The sequence below is a fragment of the Camelina sativa genome, chromosome 12 (assembly GCF_000633955.1).
Source record: "Camelina sativa cultivar DH55 chromosome 12, Cs, whole genome shotgun sequence".
Lineage (NCBI taxonomy): Eukaryota > Viridiplantae > Streptophyta > Magnoliopsida > Brassicales > Brassicaceae > Camelina > Camelina sativa.
In genome coordinates this window covers 2,137,542-2,159,184 of record NC_025696.1, presented here as the reverse complement: position 1 = coordinate 2,159,184, position 21,643 = coordinate 2,137,542, and the positions used below count along the sequence as shown (strand labels likewise).

General features: G+C 35.7%; 7 protein-coding genes and 1 long non-coding RNA gene across 11 annotated transcripts; 5 read left to right on the top strand and 3 right to left on the bottom strand.

The window, feature by feature from the left end:
• LOC104729592 (F-box protein At4g35930) lies at positions 1,559–3,537 on the top strand. 2 transcript variants are annotated; one of them, XM_010448549.2, is made up of 5 exons: positions 1,559–1,781; positions 1,935–2,440; positions 2,518–2,592; positions 2,705–2,814; positions 2,908–3,537. In XM_010448549.2, exons 2-5 carry the CDS (start codon positions 1,973–1,975, stop codon positions 3,179–3,181), a joined length of 927 nt encoding a protein of 308 aa, XP_010446851.1. In that variant the 5' UTR covers positions 1,559–1,781; positions 1,935–1,972; the 3' UTR covers positions 3,182–3,537. The 2 variants fall into 2 exon arrangements, with proteins under 2 accessions (XP_010446851.1, XP_010446850.1); XM_010448548.2 differs by having other exon boundaries at positions 1,924–2,440.
• On the top strand, positions 3,844–5,927 carry LOC104729591 (glutamic acid-rich protein). The gene is made up of 3 exons (XM_010448547.2): positions 3,844–4,211; positions 4,678–5,074; positions 5,199–5,927. The coding sequence occupies exons 1-3, from the start codon at positions 4,131–4,133 to the stop codon at positions 5,753–5,755; spliced, it is 1,035 nt and encodes a 344-aa protein (XP_010446849.1). The 5' UTR covers positions 3,844–4,130; the 3' UTR covers positions 5,756–5,927.
• Positions 6,022–8,259, bottom strand: LOC104729590 (rac-like GTP-binding protein ARAC6). Its single transcript, XM_010448546.2, has 7 exons — positions 7,669–8,259; positions 7,467–7,554; positions 7,259–7,368; positions 7,115–7,178; positions 6,564–6,628; positions 6,419–6,484; positions 6,022–6,329 (listed from the first exon to the last, which is right to left on the bottom strand). The coding sequence occupies exons 1-7, from the start codon at positions 7,765–7,767 to the stop codon at positions 6,228–6,230; spliced, it is 594 nt and encodes a 197-aa protein (XP_010446848.1). The 5' UTR covers positions 7,768–8,259; the 3' UTR covers positions 6,022–6,227.
• On the top strand, positions 10,541–12,556 carry LOC104729589 (L-ascorbate peroxidase 5, peroxisomal). The gene is made up of 9 exons (XM_010448545.2): positions 10,541–10,935; positions 11,012–11,136; positions 11,229–11,278; positions 11,375–11,440; positions 11,528–11,573; positions 11,654–11,736; positions 11,824–11,903; positions 11,988–12,090; positions 12,181–12,556. The coding sequence occupies exons 1-9, from the start codon at positions 10,826–10,828 to the stop codon at positions 12,355–12,357; spliced, it is 840 nt and encodes a 279-aa protein (XP_010446847.1). The 5' UTR covers positions 10,541–10,825; the 3' UTR covers positions 12,358–12,556.
• On the bottom strand, positions 12,829–13,825 carry LOC104729588. Its single transcript, XM_010448544.2, has 3 exons — positions 13,652–13,825; positions 13,302–13,415; positions 12,829–13,191 (listed from the first exon to the last, which is right to left on the bottom strand). The coding sequence occupies exons 1-3, from the start codon at positions 13,667–13,669 to the stop codon at positions 13,057–13,059; spliced, it is 267 nt and encodes an 88-aa protein (XP_010446846.1). The 5' UTR covers positions 13,670–13,825; the 3' UTR covers positions 12,829–13,056.
• Positions 14,280–15,867, top strand: LOC104729586. The gene is made up of 2 exons (XR_758291.2): positions 14,280–14,883; positions 15,492–15,867. It is a non-coding gene; the product is annotated as an uncharacterized LOC104729586 (long non-coding RNA).
• On the bottom strand, positions 15,603–17,649 carry LOC104729587 (senescence/dehydration-associated protein At4g35985, chloroplastic). Its single transcript, XM_010448543.2, has 4 exons — positions 16,557–17,649; positions 16,306–16,472; positions 16,121–16,205; positions 15,603–16,037 (listed from the first exon to the last, which is right to left on the bottom strand). The coding sequence occupies exons 1-4, from the start codon at positions 17,438–17,440 to the stop codon at positions 15,845–15,847; spliced, it is 1,329 nt and encodes a 442-aa protein (XP_010446845.1). The 5' UTR covers positions 17,441–17,649; the 3' UTR covers positions 15,603–15,844.
• LOC104729584 (calmodulin-lysine N-methyltransferase) lies at positions 18,293–21,301 on the top strand. Of its 3 annotated transcripts, none has more exons than XM_010448540.2 (8): positions 18,293–18,673; positions 18,771–18,936; positions 19,054–19,133; positions 19,406–19,466; positions 19,559–19,674; positions 19,785–19,917; positions 20,019–20,350; positions 20,480–20,848. In XM_010448540.2, exons 1-7 carry the CDS (start codon positions 18,607–18,609, stop codon positions 20,302–20,304), a joined length of 909 nt encoding a protein of 302 aa, XP_010446842.1. In that variant the 5' UTR covers positions 18,293–18,606; the 3' UTR covers positions 20,305–20,350; positions 20,480–20,848. The 3 variants fall into 3 exon arrangements, with proteins under 3 accessions (XP_010446842.1, XP_010446841.1, XP_010446840.1); XM_010448539.2 differs by having other exon boundaries at positions 18,295–18,673; positions 20,475–20,848; XM_010448538.2 differs by lacking the exon at positions 20,480–20,848 and adding an exon at positions 21,000–21,301 and having other exon boundaries at positions 18,297–18,673.

Sequence of the window (21,643 nt, the reverse complement as noted above, 5' to 3'; positions counted from 1 at the left end):
GTTATATTAGTGAAAATGATCATCGAATGTCTAACACTTTGTCGGAATTTTATTAATCTAATGATATTAACGAAAGATAGTACCCATCAAAATCTGCGTTGTTTCTGACCAGATAAAATAAATTATTAAACTATACGCATCAACACACTTTTGTAGTTTGCTTGCACCAAGGACTTTAGGAACAAACTCTTAATACATAGAGGTTCATTCTAACATAGTTCTTGTTAGTCAGACGAACTCAATAGAAATACGACATGGGTTTACTCTGGTTAGTATGATTATAATAAAACAGTACTCACAGGTTAAAGCTTAGCGAGATGAATTATACGTTCGACTGATTAGTACACCAATGGTTAATTCAAATCGAACTATTCCGATTAATTTACATTATCAACATATTGTATGTGTTTTAATAACTTTATTCAGCTATTTACAACTAGTATATATATATATAAAAACTTATATATTAAGTACTACAATATAAACATATAATAAAAAAAAAAAATCATGTGCTAATCAACTAACCTGTAACATAGAGTAGCTTTATAAACCCTTTTCATGGTATAGACTAAAAGTTTATCGCATACTAATATAGGGATTATATTTATACCAATCAGGAAAACCCGTGAATTAACAATTAAAACTTTTTGGTATGTAGCAGGTATAAATAATGAGTTCAGGTTCTGGTTTGTGTTACAAATGGATTCCAAAAAAAATGAAAAAAAAACTCACCAATATATAAATGGGCTGAACTAACTAATTGATTAGTAAGCCCATAATATTTGTACATAAATAAGGTCTGGCCCAAATCAAAAGAGACATTTCCCAAGACAACTGTAGCCTCCGTCGTCTACCAGACCAAAAATACCCCTCACGTGAAGCAAATAACAACAACAATAAAGGGAATTAATAAAGAACACGAGTGATATATCGTATTGTGATTTAATGAAAAGCTATTAAGTTAAAGTTTCCCAAAATTTTGAATGTATTCACTCAATAGTCAATACGTTACTACTACGCTAAGTAAAATACATATACTGTACTAGGCAAAAAAAAAAAAACACACAAGAGGAGGCACACTCGTAATTAATAACAACGCGTGATAGGGATTAATACAATTTTGTCCTTTGATAAACATTAAATTTAATCATGCTAAATTACTCCAACAATGGACCCGCACTTTAATACTATCTCCCATATTGTAAAAGTCCTAACCTACCCCTTTTCCCAAAAAGCGTTACAACCACAAGAATAAGGACAAAAGCGTCATTACAATAAAGCAAAGTTATTAAAAAAAAAAAAAGGTCGAACTCGAATCTAATATCTAATCTGAGAACGCGCAATCTCCGCCGTCAAATTTGGTAAGAGCTAGTGAAAAAAGGTCCCACGTCAGCGATAATCTAGGGTTTAACCACTCGTAACGTACCACGTATGTTACGCAGAGCTTTGGTAATTGTAGTGTAGTAGTTGTGTTTTTAGCAAAATTCGTTTTGGCGGGCGTCATTAATAAATTCAAAATCATATCCCCAAATATTAAAAAAAAAATCAAAAAATCAAAAAAATCAAAACCCTAGCGCCTCTCTCTCTCTCTCTCTCTCTCTCTCTCTCTCTCATTCTCAAATCGCTTCCCTCGCTTATCGCCATTTTCTCCCTCCATTTTCGCTGTCTCGATTTCGAGCTTCCTCTCTCCCCTCCTCAAATTCGTGTTCCGTTTCGATTTCTCATATACCCGAAGCTGAATGCTTTATTCCAAGAAGAATGAGAGGTCTCTGTTAATTTAGGTATTTCCCTTTTTTCCCCTTTCCAATTTCTAGATTCGTTTCATCCTTTTGCTAGATTTGTTTCTCTTTATCCAATTTAAATTGGTTTGAATTGATTAGTTCAAGTCTGGATTGATTGATTGATTTTTGTTTTTTCAATTAGTTGTTGTGTAGGTAACTTAATCTTGTTGTAGCTGTAACTGTTGTTATATATGGGGAAGGTATCTCCAAAGGACTTGGATTCTAAAACCTCAGTGAGGAAAAAGAAGTTGAAAGGTTCAACTAACAAATATTTAAAGCCAGGGGCTTTAGTTCACCTTTGTTACAGTAAAGCCTCTGCTGTTAAGTCTTGTCACGATTTGGGCAAGAAACGTGTTCCTGTTTTTGATACAACTACTAAGCATGCAAGGACCAACAACAACAACAAATTGGCTGTTGAACATTTGGGTTCTCCCAAAAGCCCTCTCATTTCGTCACCTGTCAATGTTGTTAAGCGGAGTGCTGTGGTTAGGCCAATGAAGTTTGATGATATACAGGTGGAGAGTAAGAAGAGCCCTCTAATGTTATCATCTCCTATGGGTATTGTTATGCAAAACACTTTGTTGAGGACACCTAAAACTCCTCAAGCTGATCCTTGCAACTCAGATTCTCTTCTTGAATCTCTCCCCATGGATTTACTGGTAAGTTTATTTTCCACTTCACAGTTTCTGTTTAGTAGTCTAGTTCTTGAAATGTTCACACTTTCTATATCTTCCAGGTTAAGATAGTTTGCCATCTGCACCATGACCAGCTGAAGGCAGTTTTCCATGTTTCTCAGAGAATAAGAAAGGCTGTATGTTCTTTTCCTTGTTTATTTCTTTAGTTTGCATCCACGAAAGCTTCATCTTTGTTTGCTATTTTACTTCTTGGGTATAAATCTGTTTTGATTTTTCTTATTGAAACAGACCATGCTTGCAAGGCAATACCATTTCAATTATACAACACCAGACCGCTCAAGACAGGAGATGTTGAGTGTCATGACCCCTATGCCAATAAATCGTTGGCCATTTCGTAGGTACATGTTTTGCTTTGATTTTTCACCATTTCGAAAAGAGCATCAAACACCTTGTTTGGCTCTTAACAAAACTTCTCATTGATGTAAAAACAGCATTGGAGATGTGAACCCGAGAATGGTGTCAAGCCCACATACCCCAAAAGCACCAAAACATGCTCCTCGACCACCTCTTCGAACCAAACTCTCAGAGATGAAGCAAATCACTGCTGTTCTTTTCCAAGACCAAGCAACATTTCCTTCAAGATGCATAGTTCCTTCTGTTCTCCAAAGGCCGAGTTTGTTCAAACCAATGGCTCCAAAGCACCCTCGAGTGCTCTTCTATGAGGATGAATTATGTCAAGCTGTTGCTCAAAACAACCTTACCTGATTACACTTGCTTGCTGCAATAATCAGACCCTTCACATGGCTTTCCCCTCTCTGTTCATATTATTAGGGTTGTCTTCATTGCATTATTGATCATTGCTCTTGATGATCATTCTTCACCTATATAGTAGTAAGAAGCATGCAAGTTTTGTAGCAGTGCTAGTTCTGGGTTATATTAGGCTTACATGGCAATCTCGTAGTATCTATCTATCATTTAAGGTTTTAAAGTTTCTAGTCTTTTGAGTTTGTCATCATAATCAGCTTGTGTCTTTTGGTTTGGTCAGTTGAGTCATGTGTATATATTTTCTGCATCTATCTGGACCAGTGGCTTTTTTTTATATATTATAAAATTTATTGCTTTTTGCTACTGGCTCTCAAGTTTTCCAATACACGGACAGTACCAAAACAGAAGTCAATAAAATCGACTGAACTGAAATATCAAATTTAGTGTATCTTTAACCTGGTATCACTGTATCAGGCTACTTCATAAAGCAGCCGATGATATTATTTGGGCCAATGGTCTTATTGGGCTTGAAGCTTATGCCAAACCAAAGCGTGTAAGTCTCATATGACGCGTGTTAACTTGCAATCCCTGTTGCCAAACAAGACTTTTTTACATTTGGGCTATAAATAAAGGTGGTATGGCTTCATAACAAACACTTTTTATTATTTTCATCGGAGAGCTTCGAAGGGTTAGAGAGATCTCGCGGCTCCTTCGTTCTTCTCCGCTTCAACTCTATACCTACGATTCTTGGCTTTTGTATCCACTGTAACTTCGTTGATTTGATTTTGGCGCGTTATTAGAAACCATTCTTAAACCCAAACTTTGTTGATTGGTCTCTCGCGATCGATCTAGGGTTTCGCGAGATCTGAGATTTCATCTTTTCCGATTCACCTCCGCAATCCAATTTTTTTGCTATTGCTTGGATTTGTGAGTAATCGTTTGTTAAAAGATGTCTCGGTGTTTCCCATTCCCTCCACCTGGTTATGTACTGAACGGAATCCGCGATGAGGCTATGATCGTATCGATCAAGGTTTGTTTGAGCATTTTAAATCTCTTGGTATTGGTTTCTAATTCATGAGATTTCGAATGCTCAGCTTCCTTGAGTTACTTAATTTGTTAGGGTTTGTTAAATTGATGCAAATTTGTCGGCTTGAAAAGAGATGATGGAGATAGAGAGGGATTGAGATTTTTTTTTTTTCCAATTGAAAAAAGATTATCTTAAGTTGGTACTGAATCAAAAGCACTGATACGAATCAATGTCGCCTTTTTAATCGGTTTAGTAACATTGTTTACTACTCTAACCAAAATGTTTACGAGTCCCTTTTTATAAATGGTTACGCAATGTGGACTTTAAGGGTTGTTGTTCTATCTGAGGGCTTTGTTTCTGATTTTTATGGAATTTGGCAACTTCTGTGAACTGATGATCAATGTTACTACTTTTGCTATGGCAAGTTCTGTGAACTGATCAATGTTACTACTTTTGTTAATATATTCAGGGGGCAGAAGAGAAAGCTAAGAAAGAACAACGGAGAAAGGATAAAAAGAGAGATAAAAAGGAGAAGAAGGATAAAAAAGATAAGAAGGAGAAGGAGAAGAAGAGGAAGGACAGAGATGGAAAGGAAGGTGAAAGCGAAAAGCACAGTCATAAGAGACGGCGTACAGAAGAAGGTGCCAAAGTTGATCTTTTTCGCAAACTTAAAGAAAGCGAGATCAACTGTTTGGAGAAGAGCAGTCTTACTGTAGAACGTGAGCTGCTTCAGTCGACGTCCCAAAACTCTTGTGATAGCACTCTTAACAGCAATGAGATACTACAGCCTCTCGATGGTGGTAGACATAACAATGACTCGAAGCAGCAGCCTCTCGATGGTGGTAGACATAATAACAATGACTCTGGTGAGTTTGTTTGTGTTTCTTCCTCCTTCCCCGGGGGAGGATCTTGTATTCTTGTTGGGTCTAATTTCCTTTTCAGGACATTGATGACATTCTTTCTTCAAAATTTGTTGATATGAATTTGAAGAAAGCATCATTCGGATCCGTTTGCCTATCAGAAGGCAGAAAGATCCCGACGTGATGACGACCAACAAAGATCAAGATACACCGTGTTCTTCCCGGGGAATAAAGTTAGAGTCGTCCCAGCTTGCTGCTAGTAGAGAGCCGGTTAATCATCAACATCCTTGTTCCACTTCTGCACCAGAACACGCTTCAAAGCCACGAGAAGAGAAAAGTAAAGATCCCGTTTTAAAAGGGAAACACCACGGTAAAGAGAAGAAGAAGGCCGAAACTTATCAACTTACTAGAAGCCGATGCAGTTGCCCTCCATCCGTGGTGTCGCAGTTCTTGAATGTAGTTGAGAATTGGGTTCCTAACACGATCGAGACAAGAGTAGACCTCATTAACTCGGAAGATGAAGAATGTTGGTGGTCCATGAAGAAGCCAAGTATCCCCACTGAAAGATGCATACAACTTGACAGAAACAATGAGATCACTCAAGTAGGCAATTCAATGGGGTGGCCATGTGCTCGCCTTTTACCAGAAGCTGATGTCTATGCCTTACCTTACACTGTCCCGTTTTGATAACATCAGACAGCATGAAGTTTTTAACAATGAACCTGGTCGAGTCATCCATGTACCGGACCAGACAATTTTTTTGGTTTAGCCTTAAAATTCCAAGGTTGTATAAGAGAACACACTGTTTGTTATTCTTTGCGGTTGGTAACCAATATAGTAATATCAGTATTCCGGTCTCTATATCTCTCTTTGCTCTTGCAACAATAGAATGAGAAATTGAGATTCCCTCGAGATGGAAGTTTCATGTGGAGTGTGGATCAACACCATTACAATTGATAAGAACTTTGTTAAAAATGACTAACAAACATTAGCCCTCTCGGCTATTAGTTAAAAAAGAAGTTGAATTAACCCCACAATTCGTTTGTCAAGGAACTACAAATGAATACGGAAAACAACAAGAAAAATTGAAAAAGCAATACTTAAACCACCCCCTGTAATCGACATCTGAAAAAGCTTCTTGACTTCGATGAGAGAGCTACTACAAAATGGAGCAGGCCTTCTGTGCTTTGTTCTTCTTTTTCTTTGTCTTTGGAGGTTGAAGGACCACTCTGATCGCTGCATCGAACACGCCCTTTACATTCTGCAGTTATATAGTCACATTGTTGTCATCAAAAAGATGAATCCAACATTGAAAAATTGATTCATGAGATGCATTTTGATCTTTTTTACCTCTTGTGATTTTGAGCTGCACTCGATATAAGCAGGCGCTCCAATTAGCTTCTTCAGCTCCTCTCCCTTCAATGCAGTGGGGGCAAAATGATGAGCAGCTTTTGGTAAAATTGATAAAAGAGCGCTGAGGAAATAAAAGTATTACCTGAACAGTGGTAATAGGGACAGCACCAGGATGGTCGATAAAGAACTGTTTGTCATCTCGAAGATCTGACACGAACCAAAGTTAGATAAACAAAAAAAGGGCAAGATCATAGATTCAGATGCAGCAAAGGATCATGAGTTAGAACCAAACATTTCACTAAAGATCTTGCAAATGCCTTTTATACACTTGCTATAAATCAGTTATTTCGGTGGAGGATGCTTAAAGGCGTGCGATTGCTTCTTGAAATGAAGGTTATTGAAAAACATCACAAGAAGGTTATGATTATAGCATATGGTTGCTTATCAAAAGAAGTAGAAGATAAAAGAAGAAACCTGTTGAGCAAAGATATTCTAGCCACGGTTTCACCTAATGAATATACATAATGAACATGTAGAAGCTTGAACCACAACCAAGAAAATGTGAAGTTATATGTCCTCTAATGTCATCATATATAATATATCAGAGCAGCCAATTAATAAATAAAAAAGTGAAAACCAAGATAAGGCTGTGTAGGCAAAAATGCATAAAAGGAAATGTCAGGAGGAACGAACCTAGTTTGGTTCCAACGAGGACGATTGGAACACCAGGAGCATAGTGCTTCAACTCTGGGATCCACTGTAAAATAGGAAGAAAGAAAAAGATGAAGCAACAAAATTATAACACCAAAAGAAAAAGAAGAAGATTTCGAAACGAACCTTCTTGGAAACATTCTCATAACTAGCCTTACTAATGAGGGAGAAGGCAAGAATGAAAACATCAGCACCACGGTAACTCAAAGGTCTTAATCTGTTATAGTCCTCCTGCCCTGTTATCATATCATAAAAGAACAAAACTTTTTAAAGAGTCCCTCTCTGACTGATTTATCAAACGAACACAAAAAGCAACCACATTTATTAAAAAAACCTGCAGTATCCCACAATCCGAGATTGACAGTGGCACCATTAACAACCACATTGGCACTGAAGTTATCGAACACAGTCGGAACGTAATCCTGTGTCCAATTTTTAACAAGAATGTGGTGTAATGTATATATATAAATGGATGAATCAAGAAAAAAGAAAACAAAATTGACAATGATGAAACAAACAAATGGGAAAAGAAGTACCGTGGGGAAGGTGTTGCTGGTATAAGAAATCAGCAAACAGGTTTTACCAACAGCGCCATCACCAACGGTGACGCACTTTATGAACCTTGATGCGCTCATTGTCTCCACCTTTTCTTCTTCTTCTTCTTCTTCTTCTTCAGAAACTTAACAACACACACCCAGACCGGAGCACAAAAACGTTTTGATGATGATGACACACACACACAGACAATTACAAAAGTTTTTTTTTATAAAAAGAATCGAACCTCAGATCTAAGAAAACACCTGAGGAACCAAGAAAAACCCACAATGTGAAGCTAATAATTCCTCCACCATTACCCTTTTCAATTCACCATCTCAAGAAAAAAGAAAAAAAAAACCATACAAACAAATTCTAAGGAGAAATGTCAGAGAGGGTGATCAAGAATCAAAGGAAGGAAGGAGAAAGATGATGATTGAATTAAACAAAACAAAACAAAACAAAAAAAAGAAGGAACGTGTAGACAATGAATTGGATGTAAGAGGACTAGAGAGAGAGACAAGTAGAGAAAAGTGATCGGCCGGAAATAATTGCCATTGAAGCGTTCGTTCCGCTCTTTTGTGGATTAATCTCCGCCATTCAACCTTCCCCCGATTGTTTTGGTAACTTTTTTTTTTTACTTTTTACTTCTTCTCCTGTTTCTTTTTTAATAAAAAATTTAATTTACTTTTTTTTTTTCTGTTTTATTTTATTGTAGCAAAATTCAATTTCCAATTTAATATTTTTTCTAAATTTTTCTTGTTATTATGCATATAAATTTGTTAATTTTTGTGTTAGTTTTTTTGTTTTTGCATACAACAGTCTTTGCTGTCAATGATCTTCATTATTTTTTTTATTGTTTTCCTATTTTTTTTATTTAATCGCGTTTTCTAACCAGTAACAAATCAATTCAATAATTTCAAACATTCTCAATAATATCAAATACAGTTAAACCTCTATAAATTAATAATAATGTTGGAACCAAGATATTTTATTAATTATTAATTATTAATTATTAATTTATAGATATATTTTTAATAGTTTTAATTTTTAAAAGGGGCATTCTCAAAAATGCCCCTTTTTCCATATCTCTTTTTAAAAATACCCCTTCATGTTAACCATTTTTAAAACTACCCCTCTTTATATACAAAATGACCAAATTACCCTTTTTGAGTGACAGCAAGAATGTACAGTCATCAAAATCGAAAATATTTTCCCGCCAAAAAAAGTTCCCGCAAAATTTTTTTTCCCGCCAAAATTGAAAAATTTTCCCGCCAAAAATATTGAAATTTATACCTTTTAAAAACCTTGTAAATGCTTTTAAAAAACTTTTAAAAGCGTTTACAAGGTTTTTAAAAGGTTTTTAAACACATTGTAAACGCTTTTAAAAACCTTGTAAATGCTTTTAAAAAGCTTGTAAATGCTTTAAAAGGTTTTTAAACACCTTGTAAACGCTTTTAAAAACTTTTTAAAAGCATTTAAAAGGTGTTTAAAAACCTTTTAAAAATTTTATAAAAACTTTTACAAGGTTTTTAAAAACATTGTAAAAGGGTTTAGAAGGTGTTTAAAAACCTTTTAAAAATCCTTTTAAAAACCATTTGAAAACCTTTTAAAAACCTTTTAAAAACCTTTTAAAACCTTTTAAAAACCTTTTAAAAATCTTGTAAAAGCGTTTACAAGTTGTTTAAAAAACCTTTTAAAACTCTTTAAAAAATCTTGTAAAAGCCTTTACAAGGTGTTTATAAGGCTTTTATAAGGTAGAAACCTTATAAAACCTTTTAAAAACCTTGTAAATTTTTTTTGGCGGGAAAATTTTTTTTTTCAAAATTTTTTATCAAAAGTTTTTTGACAAAAAAATTTTTGGCGGGAAAATATGTCGGAAATTTTTTGGCGGGAAAATTTTGTTTTTCTTTTTATTGAATAAAATAATTTTCATCTAAGGGTAAAATGGTCATTAAAAATTAAAAGATGGCATAAATAAAAATGGCCAGAAAAGAGGGTATTTTTGAAAAGGGGTATATCAAAAGGGGCATTTTTAACAAATTCTCTTTTTAAAATTATGAATTGATACAATTTTAGCAAAATAAAATTATACTTACAGATTTTGTAAATTGTATTGTATTGGAATTGAATTTGTAATATATAGAAAACATTATTAACAATAAATTACAAATACAATAGACAAATTTACTTATATACATAACATACATAAATTCAATTTTATGAATAATAATATTAATTATTGTATTTTAGTAGTCAATCAAACTATCAAAATGTGAATGATGAATATCTAGAACTTGAAAACTTAAAAGAAATTAGCTATTTTTATGACATGTTACCAAATATTTTATATCATTATGGTTTGAAAATACAACATAACAATTGTTTTATAGATATGAGATTTAGGAGAAACATACATTATTATATATATATATATATAGAAATTTACATGATTATTAATTTATAATATTATTATGACCATATTTTACATAGAGATCTTAAAAAATTATTATCTTATCGAATTTTGTTATTTTTTACACTGGCCCAACTTGGGAGTAGCAAAATTTATTAATTTATAGTGTTTATTAATTTATAGATTATTAATTTATTGTGAGGTTTTACTGTATACAATTTGCCAAAGTATAGAAACCCCCCTTCACAACGGTTGAACTGAATCTCAAGGAACCAAAACACTTCTCTCATGGATCAGAATGTTTGTCATATCGTATCTTGTTCAATAATTAAAACAATGTCTTAAGCTTATCTGATTTTATTGTATTTTAATACTTAATACAACGATAACCAAATCATTTAAATCACACTAATCTCCAAGAACCAAGCTCGGTTGTTTAGTTGTAGGTAGAATCTTATTCGGATACAGGCATATAGCTATGCATGCCCCCTGATCCGAGCTGTGAAGGATAAAGCTAATACTTGCATAAATGATAAACTGAATATATGCCAAGATTAGCAAAAGGGTTTCTCCCAAAACTATAACTAATACTTTGCTTTCTCCAGATGACAAAACATACTTCTCCCTACCTATAAGACTCTTCTTCTATCTTCTTTATATATCCATCCTTCTGATACCTTTTTCTTCAAAATTTTATTCATTCATCGATTGAGTTACTTTTGCTTTGCTCTTTCAAACTCTTGACAATGGCAGTGAACGTTGATGCAGATTACCTCAAAGAAATAGAAAAGGCTCGTAGAGACCTTCGAGCTCTCATCTCTTCCAAAAACTGTGCTCCCATTATGCTCCGTCTTGCGTAAGAGATCTTCCCTTTCTCCGTTTCTCTTTCTTATCTATATGTTTTCTAAATGCAAATTCTTGTATGCGTATAGATGGCATGATGCAGGAACCTATGATGCCAAAAAGAAAACCGGAGGTCCCAATGGATCAATCAGGTTCAAGGAAGAGCTAAACCGCTCGCACAACAAAGGTTTGGAGAAAGCAGTCGCCTTCTGCGGTGAGTTTATGATAAAAAGAAATCTTTAATCCATCACTACTCTACAGAACCTGGCCAATAAAACGGTTGCTGTTTCCTTTTTGTGATTTCAGAGGAAGTAAAGGTTAAGCACCCGCGAGTCTCTTACGCAGACCTTTATCAGGTAAACATTGGCATATATCATCTCGAAGCCATTAAACCCATTAAAACTATCTTCCCCTTTGATGGTTAGCTTGACAGATTCTTGATTTCATTTCAGCTCGCTGGAGTAGTTGCAGTTGAGGTTACTGGTGGCCCTGCAATCCCATTTACTCCAGGCCGTAAGGTAGTTACTCTTACCGCTATATGGTATGCGATAAACCATAGTTGCTAAGTGAGTAACGTTTACTAACTTTGAGAAATATGATATCAGGATGCTGATTCCCCAGACGACGGAGAACTTCCAAATCCAAATGAAGGTTACTCCCGCAGCTTTGTAGCTCTTGCAACAAACTTCTATTTCACAAACTGACTAAACCCTCCTTCTGGTATATTGCAGAAGCCTCACATTTAAGAACTGTCTTCTCTCGTATGGGTCTATCTGATAGAGACATTGTAGCTCTCTCTGGAGGCCACACTTTGGTACTAATTACTAACTCTCCATTTAAATATTCGCTGGTCACTAAACATGCTCCAATGAACCAACTTGGTAGCTGCTTTTTTATATAGGGGCGTGCACATAAGGAGAGATCCGATTTTGAAGGTCCTTGGACACAAGAACCTCTCAAGTTTGATAACTCATATTTCGTGTAAGCCAACATTAAAATCACACGCTTAAAGCAAGAGAGAGTGAGAGTTCTGAAACTTACATTTTTTGCTGATTGGTTTTGCAGAGAGCTTCTAAAAGGGGAGACTCCAGGACTGCTACAACTGAAAACCGACAGGGCTCTACTTCATGACCCCAAGTTCCACTCTTTTGTTAAGCTGTATGCAAAGGTAACTAGATTTTACTACGATTATAAGAAACTTTTAGTTTGGATGATTTTCTGGTATCAACATAAGAAAAAATTGTATTATGATGTGTAGGACGAGGATATGTTCTTCAAAGCCTATGCAATTTCTCACAAGAAACTTTCGGAACTAGGATTTAGTCCGCCAAGAAAATTTGCTCCAGCAGTAACGCAGCAGACGCTTGGAATCGCTGTTGCTGCAGCTGTGGTGATCTTTACCATATGCTACGAAGCAAGCAGAAGAGGCAAGTGAGGAGGTTTCACAGATGCAAGAAAGAAAAATTTACAAATATTAATTGAATGTTTGCAATAAATGCAATAAACAGAAAGATTCATGCGATGTTACCTTCATGCTCCTTTCAACCTTCAGTGCTTTGGTATTGCCCCAAACAACATTCATACAGCCTTCTAACATTCGTAAGTAATCCAATAAACAGAAAATTTACAAAGCAGTATGTGAACTCCCTCTCACATGGCTCTCTCACAAAGAGTGACCACTTTTACCAAATTAAAGAAACAAAGTTCAACTGAGAAACGAGTTATCTGAATGAGAAGATAAAGTTTCTATAGGAAGAGCCAGGAGTGACAATAGCTGATTAGGTGCAATAACCCTCCAACTTTCGATGACTCATAATCTGAGTCAAGAAAACAATGTTCTGTCCTCCGGAATAAGATAGAAATCGACCATAGAAATACTATATTCACGAAATGGGAGATATCGAGGTACGGCTAAAGAGATTATATGAACAGATCATTATTTCGAAGTAGTATCATAGCATTTATCTTTCAGAACCACACATCCGAGAGAATACAGCATTCACACTATCAAGGGCAACATCAAAAGTTAAAACTTGGTAAGTAAGGTTTCTCGGAGACAGATGCTTAAGTCTGTAATCCACTAGCATCTATCTTTATAATATGAGACCCCAACAATAAAAAACAAAAAGTAAAATCAAAGTGCCCTGAAACTATCAGTTTTATCAAGCCTGGCAGTACCAGAGCTTGATGATTCTCCAACTGGATCAGGAGAAGTAGCTGCTCTAGAAGATTCTCTTTTTTTCAGAGAAGTAGGCAATCCGGAGATCTCCTATAAAAAAAGTTAGCATGAGTCATCAATCTTATAAAGTGTTCAGTCATACTCAAATCACTACTAAAAAAACTAAAAACGGGTGAAAACAATTCAATAACTACTAATACCTTCATCAAATGCAACCTCATGTCAGTAGGACGAGTCTGGTTTCCGATGCAGGCCATAGCAAACTTGGAATAACTAAACAATACATCAGCTGCAGCTTGCTTCTTCTCATCCACCTATATATAAAGCTCAAAACTTTTCAGTGATAACTAAACAAGAACAACCCAAAAAGAAAGTCAGGAACTTTGGACTCATCTAAAAAGACTAATCATGATTCACTAATTAATCCTAAAGATCAAATATTACAATAAATCGTTTTTTTGTTGTTCCTCATCAAAAGTGAAGAAACAATAGTTTGAATACTAAATCCGTAAACGTAAACAATGAATCAAATTCTGGCAGAAGCCGCAACCTCGTAATCTTCTTTCATGGCGGAGAAGAGGGTTCCTCTGTTTGGGCGTTCCTGATCTTCCCCTGAGCCTTCTTTACAGGACAGCTACAATAAAGTGACCTTCTTCGCTAATTTCAATTTGGTCCGACCAACGATTCAGGTTTTAATTTCTCTTTACTTCTTCTGGGGACGAAGCCATGATGAATTATGTATGTACCCAACTGTTTTGCTTACCATAAAACGACGTGTAGTTTATTCCAGTTCCATAAAACCGGCAAAGCATGTGACATCATCAAATAGTACAGTTTGTTTGTCCGGTCCGATCATGTTTTCAGTGAAAGTTTATAATTTTTTGGTTTCTGGATTGATTTTTCTCTTAAACCGGAACAATCAGTATGCAAACCGATATTCTTCTGCAACAAACATTTCAGAACATTATTAATCCCGGTTTAGAATGGGAAATACGGCATGTTGTATCAAATTGGACCAAAAGCCACATCTTGTCTATTCAAATATTATTATTGGGCCTTACGATGGCATTCAGGCCTCACTTTATCTATCTTAAAACTACTTGTTACCCGAGCCTGTGTTGTGTTAGGTTTCGGTTTTGCTCCGAACTTTCTCCTAACCTTAAAAAAAAAAAGGAAACTTGTTGAGTCGGTCATTAACAAAACACGTATCATCATCATGAGTAGTGTGGATCCGTTTATAAATATAGACTCGGGACCTCTGCTCTCTCAATCTCAATCACCACCAAACACAGAGAAGAACAAAAAAAACAAAGAGGCACGAATGAGAGAAAGATGTAGTTTTACCGTTTCTCTGCTTCGGTGATAGGAAGATGATGAATTGATGATGATGCTTTGATTCTTATTTGGATTTAGTTATGTCGGATCATAAGACGGTGAGTGATAGGATGATTCTTATTCAACAAAGACGTAATCCAAGAGGAAGAAGAAGGCATCATATAGGTTCCGGTTCAAGAGAATGAGATTTCTCCGGTGACGTCATAGAATCTTTCGTAACTGTTTGACGAATCCAAAACGATCGTTTACAAGTCTAGCAGAGAGATCATCACGTATTGACCGAAGAGAGATCGGTGACACTCGACGACAGACAGACAGAGGAAGTGGATGGATCGATCGGAGGAGAGGAGCAAGAGTAGCTTTTTGGACTGGATTCTCAACTTCAAGCCCATTAAGCAATAGGTTTTCCAGCACGCCAAAATACTCACAAGCCCATTAAGAATTAAGGTCTATTCTCTATCAAATCTTTTTCTTTTTTTATGCAAGTTTTTTTTTGGTTTTTTTATGTTAAATTAATAAGATGATGTGATTACTAACAGGATTTTGGATCCAGTCTTAGATCATTAGAGATTCCATAAATCTAACTTGTTTTCACATCATTATATATATTTAGCATTCAAAGTTTTAATTTTGTTTTTTAGGATAGTTTTTTTTTCTTTCATTCTTTTTGGATTTTTGGTTTGTTTTTTGTTTTGTTTTGTTTTTGTTTTTTAATGCTAAATTTACAAAATGATGTGATTACTAACCGGATTTTGAATCTAGTCTTTGATGGTTAGAGATTCCATAAATCTAATTTGTTTTTCAATCATTTTGTACATTTAGCATTCAAGGTTTCAATCATTTTGAATCTAGTCTTTGATTTTTTTTTTTTTTTTGAATTTTTAAAAACTTTTGTGGTTTATTTTATTAAGGTTTTGTTTTTGTTTCTCTTTTTTTTTTTTATGTTAAATTTTATAAAATGGTGTGATTACTAATAGGATTTTGATAGTTAGAAATTCTATAAATTCAAATTTGTTTAAAGTTTTAATCCAATTTTTTTTTGTGTTTTTTGCCAGTGTACCTAATATAGGACTCAGTTTCACTACTTGGAACAACTGAGACAATCAAACCATCATAAGGCCCACAACATAGGCAAAACCAATGAATTCACTAAAAATAAAGTACCATAAAACACCAAACTCGCTTTTATGCTATTTTGCGATTATCAATCATATCTATGGCTGCTGCATATAATTCTTATGATTTTTGAAAAATCAAAACACTAAGCAGTTTGCACAAATTGCACCACCAACAACACTGCTAATCTTTTAGAAACCTCTATAGTTTATCCAATGCTTATAATTAATTATGTACCAAGGCAAAATAAGAATGATGTACATACAAACAACACAACATCCATTAGCCTCTACTAAGAACTCTTTTTCCCCTTAATTTTTCCTATAACTACCGTTTTAAGTGCGGTTTTAGCCAGTGATGATGGCTTCATGGCGTTCTTGGGAGTAAGAGCTTGTCTGATCTTAAAAACGGTCCATGCAGTTCCAACAGCATGCCCTGCTGCGCTAAGCCCTTCATTTGTCGCCTGTGCTGTCTTTGCTCCATACCTACAAAATTCATAACATCATCAACCATCCGAACAAATTCAGTTTTTTTTTTTTGTAATCTTTTCTTTCTTGCAATTACTTACTTGTGATCGACGATATCGGTAGTGACAGTGGAAGATGTTTTCATAACGTTCCTTCCAGCTACTTCAACAGCATCACAAACCTTGTCTATAAAAAAACAACATCCAAAATGTCTTATATAAAGAAAAGAAAAAAAACTCCAATAACATACACATAATAATGATCATGAAGAGTTTAATCAACTTACTGAATCCATCAAGTGTAGCAAGAACCATTTCTCCAGGAAGAAGACCAAATAGTTTCTTCCCAGCTTTGCTATTAATCACAGAACTCGAGAAGAATCCAGAAACGTTAACAACACCAGAGAGCACACCATTCGCCACTTTCTCTGTCATTTTCGTCATCTTCTTCACTCTGTTTACATACACATCCAAAGTCATCAGTAACCTCAAAACAAACACGAACACAACATCCCAAAATCTCAAAGAGTGTTGTTACCTTTTGAGATGTTTCAAAGTTGTAGGACTAACTTCTCTCTCTTTCTCTGCTTTAGACAACTTCTTCTTCATGAACTCATTTCCCCACATGAGCCGATCCATCGTGACATCTCCACACCATAAAATCCCTTTTATCAACTGGCCAGAACCAGCAGCGATCATTTTCGACGCAACTCCACTGTAGTCTTCCACATTCGGAGCCAGAGTCGTCCAGTAAGCCGTGCATTGCTTCTGCACCATCCTTTTCCTCTTTCCCTTCAGCTCCTCCGGCGACGTCAACTCCAAACCACCGATCTCTTCCTTCTGTTTCTCCTCCGCCGTGAAACTGCTGTAGTCGGCTAAGATCTTGTCTAGCTGCTCAAGATCTTGACCTTTGGAAGCGATTGTTAATCCGTAGTTCAGCATCTCGTTGTTCTCTGCTTCGTCGGTTGAATGATCCGATGACTTGGATGATTCTTTAACGGGTCGGAGCGAGAAGAAGTAGTGAGACTCGTCGACTTTAACGGCGGGTTCGTCTTTAGTCAACGGCCATTGGATCTCATCACCGATCCGAGCAAAAACCGCGACGGTGATATCTCCCTGAACAAGACGGAGGATCTCGAGATCGCCGCAAGCGAGCTCTACACTGTAGGATTTGTCGATGAGGTGGACAATCGCGCCGTTGATTTTGAGAAGCACTTCCTCCGTCGCGAGAGGAGGAGCTGAAGCAGCATCGGAGACGGTGGGATCCGGGAAGATATTGTCGACGAGATCGTTCACGTCGACTGAAGGATAGAGATTGTTGTTAGGGCAAGAGGAAGAAGAGGAGGAGTTTGGGAGAGGAGCTTTGGTGGTTGAAGCGTCGACGGTTGGGTAAAGCTTGGGAGCAGGTGCAGAGCATTCCATTGTCGCCGCCGGAGTTTGGGAGGAGGAAGACGAAGGGGTAATGAAGAAGTATTAGGCTATTTATAAGAATCTCAAAAAGATTTGGGGCAAAAATAGAAAAAAAAAGTGAAAAAGATTAGTGATTAACTGTTAAGTAAGCTTGCTGTCGGAAAGAGGAAGAAGACGTGGGAGTTGCGTGTTTTTTTGATGTGTAAACCGGGCCGGTCTATTAATTAAACAATTATCCAAAAATTTAAAGATTATAGTTATATCCAAAATTTTATAGATTATAATTAAAATTTATAGATTATAATTATATCCAAAATTTATTTTTGATGACTGTATAATGTATTTTTTTTAATTCTATTTTCCTCTATTTTTAGTATCATATTAAAACAAAAAAAAATATTCAAGTAATCAAGATGTGTAATTTATGATAATTTCATATTAAAACAGACAAAAATAAGTACTTAAGATGTATACTTGACTATGATAAATAAAAATCTGTATGTGTATATGTCTTTTACCTTATAACAACTCTATTTAATTAACAGTAGAACCTTATCTAAACTATCAAGGAAAAAAAACTATCTTTTTTGTATGATAAGATAGATAGTAACATAAAATATATTAAAAAATGACTGGTATTAAAAAATAGTTGGTAATTTAATTGAATGAAGTGGAATTGTGCATTAGAAATCTTCATATTCAGCCACCACTTGTTAATTTCTATCATTATTAATAGAAATACTATGTTATAGAGAATATCTTATTCATCCCATATCACTCCATAAAGTACATTTTTTTGAAAAATAAATCAATATAATTCAAAGTAATTAAACTGTATATTATATAATTAACGATAAGGAAAAAAAATCTATACAGACTAAATAAGATTTGTTCCTAAAGAGATGTCTAAATCTCTAATCACTTTGACAACAATGTGGTTTTGACTTTTGAAGTAATCAGTTGTGTGTCATATTTGTGCCACGTTAAAATTTAAATTACACTTTAGTCCTCAATTAATTATAATTAACACCATGAAAATAACTTCGCTATATGCTTACTGTGCTAATTGATTTGTTGCCAAAAAAAGAAAAGGGTTAAAAATCGTTACGTCTTCTTTGTTTGGCTGCTACACAAATTCCGATTCCGATTCCGGCGGAGGAAGCTATAACGATTCTTCAATGGATCCCACTTCTTCTTCTTCTCTTAGATGGAACATTCTTCGTCAAGCGCTTCTCCGTAGATCTGGTTTGAAAATTCCTCTTCTTTTCTCCTTCTCTCGATTTCACGTCTTGATAAAAAAGCTAATGGATCATCATTATCTCTCAAATTTTTGTTTCTTCAGATTCACAATCTCAAGCTGAGACCAAGCGGATTTCAAGGAAAGCTACTCAAGGATTCAACTTGTTTCCGTCTCAAGTGGTGGATTCTTCTCCGCAGTCAGATCATTCTCGGGAAGCTTGCGTTTGCTACACTATTCCCACCACTGGTTCTCCGAAGCTCTATCTAACGTTAGGATTTTGAATCTGTTAACTGAAACAACGTTACCGCTACTTCTTATCTTCTGTAGATTTGCCACTCCTAACTCCTAAGAGCGTTTGTTTGTTTGTTTCTGTTAATTTTTGCAGAAAAAGAGTGGATAATTGCAGTGATCTTAATGACTTTGAGATATCTAATCGATACAACATTGATAATACTGGACTTGTCTGTAAGTTTCTCTTTCTCATTGTCCAGTCTCTACTTTGTCTCCTGTGTTCTAAATTTGTTGGTTTTGAATACAACCCATCTCTGTGATGTGATAAAGTTTCCATTTTTATCCTTGTCTGGTGTAGTATGTCGTATTCTTATACGATTTGGGATTAACCATGCTTTAGAGTGTTATGTATCAAACACATTGAGTTAGTTACTTTTGGGGGTCTCTAGTTATTTAGATTGTGAATCTCTATGAATTCATAACTTAGGCAACTGTTATTCTTCCAGGTCAGTGGCCCTCAGAAGAAGTTCTAGCATTCTTTTGCAAGTCTCAGCCAGATCGTTTCAGGTTTCTGTGTTCAGCTTTAAGACTGTTTTTTGCATCTGTGTTCTCATAACTTTGTGTGCTCATATTCTACTTGGCTCATTGGGATGTTGCAGAGGTAAAAGAGTTATTGAGCTTGGCTCGGGGTATGGATTAGCCGGTTTAGTTATTGCAGCTGCCACTGAGGCATCAGAAGTGGTTATCTCAGATGGAAATCCCCAAGTAGTTAATTGTATCCTACTTGTTTTGTTGGTGTTGGTGTGAGTATTCTGTTTCACCACAGTTCTCTTCTCTCGTATGGAAACCCGTTTTTGTGGATTCATTGATGTACTTAACATCCAGATATTAAGCGTAACATAGAATCCAACTCCATGGCATTTGGTGGCACAAGTGTGAAAGCCATGGAGTTGCACTGGAACCAGCATGAACATTCAGAGTTAACCAACACTTTCGACATCATTGTTGCAAGCGACTGGTACCTTCCTCACTTTTTCTTGCTCTTGATTTCAGACTTAGCGTTATCGATATGTTTTTTCTCATCCCTTTGTCGCGACACATACTTTGATGATTCAACAGTACATTTTTCAAGGAATTTCATAAGCACCTTGCAAGAACTATCAAGATGCTGCTTAAAGCCAAAGAACCCTCCGAAGCATTATTTTTTAGTCCTAAGAGAGGTGACTCCTTAGACAAGTTCTTAAAGGAGATTAAAGACATTGGTTTACACTACGTCTTAACTGAAAACTACGATGCACAAGTTTGGAAGCGCCATGAGACGCTTGTTAAAGGAGACGAAGCTTGGCCTAACTATGACAAGAATCATTGCTACCCTTTACTTATTCAAATCACGAATCATATCTAGTCAAGACTGTGTCATATTTGCGGCTATGGATGGCGAATAAACGCAGGTACGCCCAATCTTCTCAAGCTTTGTTTTTAACGTATTGTGTTTTATGGATTTAATATTAAGTGGGTGGATTGAAAGTTGAAAGCTTTTGAGCCTGTCTAAGATGCTCTTATCTTCTCTTTTAGTATAGAGAGGTCCACACCACACATACACACGAGTTAGGCAAAGCCGTTCGTCTAAAAGGAAGATATAGAACAATAAAAATCAGAAAAGCTATAAGATTCTCGATAAGTGTACTGTCATTGATGAACTACATCAAACTTTTCTTCATTCTAAATCTGGCTTTTTGAATCTAATTTCTAGTTGTCTTTTCTGGTTTGTAATAGTGCTGAAAATAAACTTTAGCTGGTTGTAATTATTAATAGCCGTCTGGGAAATTATAGAGATGACAAAGGAATCATTTGAGATTCTGTGTGTGTGTGCGGGTCTAAATGTGATCCTCAGCCATTATGTAACTTATTCTGAAAGCATATATATATCTCTTTGTGCACATTGAATTCAGAACTGTTAATTTCTTGAAATATGCAACTCATGAGAATGACACAAGATGACGAATCTAAATATTTCAATTGAACTTTTCCCTCAATGTGATATTAAAGGCAAAGCTTCTCTCTCAGTTTTTTTATAAATGTTTTGTCATTTTGTCGCAGTAATCAAAGCTACAAGCTGATCCAACAGAGAGTCAAAAGGAGAGCGAAAGAAGCGGTATTTCTAGTTGATTCTCCAATGGCCATACCCGCGAAATAAGCATGCACTGAAGACGGTTCTGCTATCGGTTGTTGCATGTATCTGTACTCGACTCAGTTCCAGAACCAATGCATCTCCTGTCTCTTCAGGAGGTGGTTCTATAGAAGACTTGAAACTGTTTCACACAATACAAATACATTAGTCAGACGCTTAAAGCTTTCATCTTAAAAACTAAAACTCCATCTTTTAAAACTGTTTTGACTAATTTATTTTGCCATACCTGGGCAAGTTGGGACAGAAAGTGATGGTGTGATCAGCATCACTACAACTGAAGTTACTTCTGGCGTCATTGTCAAATTTGAAATGAAAATGAGAGAAACTTAGATAAAGAAAACGGAGAGAACGCTGACCAGTGACCACCACGGATCAAGAAGATGATAAATCCAAGAACAGAGGCGTAAAGTGAGAGATGGAGCAAAACAGAGCCATGTGAGTTCGTTCCTAAACTGGAGTAATTAGAGAATCTTAACGGGAGAGAATTCGTGTGACTGTGTGAGTGGGAGAGAATCTTTGCTCATAAGGTCCCAAACTTGTTTTACCTTCTGCA

Bases quoted from the DNA above. Each gene is read 5' to 3' on its own strand.
- LOC104729588 (XM_010448544.2), bottom strand. The intron at 13,192-13,301 runs GTATTAGTAGTT...CTTTTTTTATAG, and splicing joins TGAGGTTGCATTTGATGAAG to GAGATCTCCGGATTGCCTAC.
- LOC104729591 (XM_010448547.2), top strand. From the start codon at position 4,131: ATGTCTCGGTGTTTCCCATTCCCTCCACCTGGTTATGTACTGAACGGA. The intron at 4,212-4,677 runs GTTTGTTTGAGC...TAATATATTCAG, and splicing joins CTATGATCGTATCGATCAAG to GGGGCAGAAGAGAAAGCTAA. The intron at 5,075-5,198 runs GTGAGTTTGTTT...ATGAATTTGAAG, and splicing joins ACATAATAACAATGACTCTG to AAAGCATCATTCGGATCCGT.
- LOC104729592 (XM_010448549.2), top strand. From the start codon at position 1,973: ATGGGGAAGGTATCTCCAAAGGACTTGGATTCTAAAACCTCAGTGAGG. The intron at 2,441-2,517 runs GTAAGTTTATTT...TATATCTTCCAG, and splicing joins CTCTCCCCATGGATTTACTG to GTTAAGATAGTTTGCCATCT. The intron at 2,815-2,907 runs GTACATGTTTTG...ATGTAAAAACAG, and splicing joins AATCGTTGGCCATTTCGTAG to CATTGGAGATGTGAACCCGA.
- LOC104729584 (XM_010448538.2), top strand. From the start codon at position 18,607: ATGGATCCCACTTCTTCTTCTTCTCTTAGATGGAACATTCTTCGTCAA. The intron at 18,674-18,770 runs GTTTGAAAATTC...TTGTTTCTTCAG, and splicing joins AGCGCTTCTCCGTAGATCTG to ATTCACAATCTCAAGCTGAG. The intron at 19,918-20,018 runs GTACCTTCCTCA...ATGATTCAACAG, and splicing joins ATCATTGTTGCAAGCGACTG to TACATTTTTCAAGGAATTTC.
- LOC104729590 (XM_010448546.2), bottom strand. From the start codon at position 7,767: ATGAGCGCATCAAGGTTCATAAAGTGCGTCACCGTTGGTGATGGCGCT. The intron at 7,179-7,258 runs GTTCGTTTCGAA...CCTATTTTACAG, and splicing joins ATGAGAATGTTTCCAAGAAG to TGGATCCCAGAGTTGAAGCA. The intron at 6,485-6,563 runs GTAATACTTTTA...ACTGCATTGAAG, and splicing joins TCCCTATTACCACTGTTCAG to GGAGAGGAGCTGAAGAAGCT.
- LOC104729589 (XM_010448545.2), top strand. From the start codon at position 10,826: ATGGCAGTGAACGTTGATGCAGATTACCTCAAAGAAATAGAAAAGGCT. The intron at 11,279-11,374 runs GTAAACATTGGC...ATTTCATTTCAG, and splicing joins CTTACGCAGACCTTTATCAG to CTCGCTGGAGTAGTTGCAGT. The intron at 11,574-11,653 runs GTTACTCCCGCA...GGTATATTGCAG, and splicing joins ACTTCCAAATCCAAATGAAG to AAGCCTCACATTTAAGAACT.
- LOC104729587 (XM_010448543.2), bottom strand. From the start codon at position 17,440: ATGGAATGCTCTGCACCTGCTCCCAAGCTTTACCCAACCGTCGACGCT. The intron at 16,473-16,556 runs GTAACAACACTC...GTATGTAAACAG, and splicing joins ACTTTGAAACATCTCAAAAG to AGTGAAGAAGATGACGAAAA. The intron at 16,206-16,305 runs GTAAGTTGATTA...GTTTTTTTATAG, and splicing joins TGCTACACTTGATGGATTCA to ACAAGGTTTGTGATGCTGTT.